The sequence below is a fragment of the Solanum stenotomum genome, chromosome 10, assembly GCF_019186545.1.
Source record: "Solanum stenotomum isolate F172 chromosome 10, ASM1918654v1, whole genome shotgun sequence".
NCBI lineage: Eukaryota > Viridiplantae > Streptophyta > Magnoliopsida > Solanales > Solanaceae > Solanum > Solanum stenotomum.
The window spans coordinates 53,871,578-53,875,425 of NC_064291.1; the positions used below are offsets into that span (position 1 = coordinate 53,871,578).

The 3,848-nt window shown below is 30.6% G+C and overlaps 1 protein-coding gene across 1 annotated transcript; it reads left to right on the forward strand.

Annotated features, from left to right (window-relative positions):
• The first annotated feature begins 1,126 nt into the window (after nt 1–1,126).
• LOC125843262 (MYB-like transcription factor ODO1) lies at nt 1,127–3,225 on the forward strand. Its single transcript, XM_049522477.1, has 2 exons — nt 1,127–1,517; nt 2,572–3,225. Exons 1-2 carry the CDS (start codon nt 1,255–1,257, stop codon nt 3,155–3,157), a joined length of 849 nt encoding a protein of 282 aa, XP_049378434.1. The 5' UTR covers nt 1,127–1,254; the 3' UTR covers nt 3,158–3,225.
• The last annotated feature ends 623 nt before the right edge of the window (nt 3,226–3,848 follow it).

Sequence of the window (3,848 nt, forward strand, 5' to 3'; positions counted from 1 at the left end):
GGAAGTCATTTTCCTTAAATTTGAGGAAAATGAGTTGATTTGGAAAACATTTAGCCCAACCAAACATGAGAAAATTGGAAAACATTTTCCGGAAAATGTTTTCCTTCATACCAAACACACCCTAAGCCATGAAAACCTTTTGAAACCTGCCCCACGGTCCACACACACCCCACAGTGATAAGATATAATTCGAATTCAAGACCTCTAATTTAAGATTTTAAATAAGACGATGACAAATTTCTTATATTTTTGAACTATTTGACAAACTCATCAAAAGTAAACTAATCAGACGATTGGGTTAATTAAGATAAACTAATCGGACGATTGGAGTAATTAAGCCGACAATTAAAGATATGATGGTAAACAACTAAACATATTATGAGATTACTTCCCATGTTTTGAAAGGTCCCTTAAACGTATTGATGACAACATGGTAACGTAAGCGTGCAATTACAGTGAAGAAAGTGTATGAAAATGGGAAGAAAAAAAAAAGTTGAAAAAAAACAAGAAAAAGAAAAGTACAAATCTTTAAGTTTGTGGGGGCAAGAAGGTAAAAAAAAAAGATAAATATCATCACGAGTTATGGTAGGACGAATAAAATCCTTCTGTGATTTTTAGATAAAGAAATATTGATATAGAACATTTCCTTAGATATGTGACACAAATCTAAATTAGTCAAGTCAGTAAATATCAAATACCAAATATGACACAAGTCTGAACCAGTTGAGTCAGTGAATGTCAAATATCATATATGTAACACGCATCTGAACCAGTCAAGTCAACGAGTATCAAATATCATATATGCAACACGAGTTTAACTAAATCAGTCGAGTCAGTGAATATATATGTGACACGAGTTTAAATCAGTCGAGTCAGTGAATATCAGATACCAGATTAAAAAAAGAAAATAAGGATGGGAATTCTTGAAAATTTTAGCTTGATGTTTGGGTCATCTATCATTCACTATCACACTCTCTTAGGTGGAGTTGATAACACCATAAAAGGAATTGTAGTTCATGAGTAGTTGTCACAAGCCATTGAGTGGGTCATGGAATCTTACATTCCCTCTCACTATATATATACCCCATAACACTTTCATAAAAATGAAATATATATGTCTAAAAAAGTTTACAAGAAAAGTTGAAGTTGGTGGATATAATCATCATCATATATATAAAGGTGGGTAGAAGTGCAAATTTTTTGGCAAACACTTTTTTTTGTGTGTGTAACTTGTGTTTAGTAATAATAATAAGGATGGGAAGACAACCTTGTTGTGACAAACTTGGAGTGAAAAAAGGTCCATGGACAGCTGAGGAAGACAAAAAACTCATCAATTTTATTCTTACAAATGGACAATGTTGTTGGCGTGCTGTTCCTAAACTTGCTGGTCTTAGGCGTTGTGGTAAGAGTTGTCGTTTAAGATGGACTAATTATCTTCGACCAGACTTGAAAAGAGGACTTCTTAGTGAAGCTGAGGAGAAATTGGTCATTGATCTCCATGCTCGTCTCGGGAATAGGTATTTTTTTTTATCTCAGTTTATGTATTGTTACATATTGTCATGTTTGGTTTCATTCCTGAAAGGATGTCATATTTCCTTATTTGAAAACAAATTAACTTTCACCACGATCTATAGTTATACATATGTCTAGTGGCTAACACAAATTACTCCCTCTATTTTAATTAATTTGTTTTTCTTAGTTACTATTAATAGATAGTCAAAGGATATTTTCCTTGATCATAATTTTGTTTTATTTTCTAAATATTATGAATTGTTAACTATTATAACATATATTATCTTTTTACGTAGTTTATAAATATTAAAAATTTATTTTTAAAAAAAATTATGTCTAAACCTGTTGAACATTAGTTAATTTGACAATCATATTTCTGAGTTTTAGTGGTGTATTTTTGGGCTTTTTATCTTTTTGTCTTGACTCTCTTGGGTTACATGTTCTTTTATATATATATATATACATTCTTATGCCATAGAGTCAGAAAGAAAGGCAAAAAGGAAAAGTTTTTTTTTCTTGGAGTTATGATTGAACTTGAAATAAATGCTACTATTTCAAAAGCTTTACTAGTTTTCTTTTTGAAGTGCATGACTTTTTGTGGAATAAAGTAAATTAACAACCTATCTTATGCCATGATTTCTGATTAAAGAATTCTATATTTCTATCCCTGAATATTCATTTTGGTGAAATGAAGCTTCTTCATCACTTTTTATTTATTTATTTACTTTAATCATTCATGATTAATCCTTCATTATCAAGTAATGTACTAGCTAAAATATTAAATATTCTGGCTTCAAAAAGAAGTGTTTATTTATCTTATCAAATCTATTTCATGTCTTCTTGAAGTGGACTTAAAAATAATACTTAATTCTTTTCCTTTATCTTTGCTTTAATTTGTTGTCTCCATTCTATGCACAAACTTTTTTGTAACAATAATTGAACGGGATTAATTTATTTTGTAAATGTTAAGATCTGCGTACATTTTTCTCTTTCTAAACTCTACTTTGTAATACAACACTGAGTACGTTGTTGATCATATTGTTAATTTATTTTGATTAGATGGTCCAAGATTGCTGCAAGATTACCAGGAAGGACTGATAATGAGATAAAAAATCACTGGAACACGCATATTAAGAAAAAGCTTCTCAAAATGGGGATTGATCCTGTCACACATGAACCACTCAACAAAGCAGAAAATCCAGCTGATCAAAATAAAAATAATGATCATCAGCTGGTAGTGGTTGTACCGGAGAGTACAAGCGTTACTGCAGCAGCCATTTCTTCAGAATTAGAAAATTCATCTACCTCATCTTCTTCTGCTTCTTCGTCTGAAAACTCTTGTAATGAATCAAAGCTTGTTCTTGACACGTTTAACGAAAATGATCCACTCCTGAACAACCTACTGGAATCTGACGATACTCCTCCTCTTATCGACTCATCTTGGGAACTCCCAATAAAAAGTTTTGATAACATCATCAACAACAACAACAACCATATGACATCATCGTGGGACGACGAAAGTTTCAATTGGCTATTGGATTGTCAAGACTTTGGGATCCATGACTTTGGTTTTGATAATTGCTTCAACAATGATGTTGAATTGGAGGTCTTTAACACTAAGTATGACATGGAGAACAAAAAATGATTATCAAAATTAGTCATGAATGGGACATTATAACCAAAGAAAATTAAATTTAGTATTTTTCACAATTACACTAGTGTTTTTTCTCAAATTACATGCATGTTTACAAAGGTATCATGTGTTATATTTTGTTTGTATTGTACACATTTTATTAGTACTTGTACTTAGAGAATTCTCGAAGAATCCAAGGTGAAGCCTTACTTCTAATTTAGTGGTTTAATTTTGGACAACCTACCAACCAACCAGTCAAATGAACCAATCAAGTTAGAAAAAAAAAAGTCCAAATAAAATAATAATAATATATAGTTTTTGTGTCAATATATTATATTGTAGTGATATTAGTGCTATTCCCCTATGCCAAGGATGGGGACTTCATGAGGCAAATTATTGGAGGGATTCATATATGTATATTATAAGAAATTATCTTTTGTATATTATTATGTGGAGATTATAAATTATAATGACACTTTTACTTTTTGTGTATCTTCTTTATACTTTCTCCATTTCCCCACTTCTCTTTCTTTCTTTTGGGTTTTGACAAGTGGTGTCTAGTATTGAAAAATACTTTTAGATGGTGAAACTTATTTTATGAAATAAGTAATTATAAAAATGTTGAAATTGATAATAAATAGTTGGTGTGTTTAGTAAGATACGTTGATAAACATTTTTTTTTCTGTTTAAATGGATGAAAAGT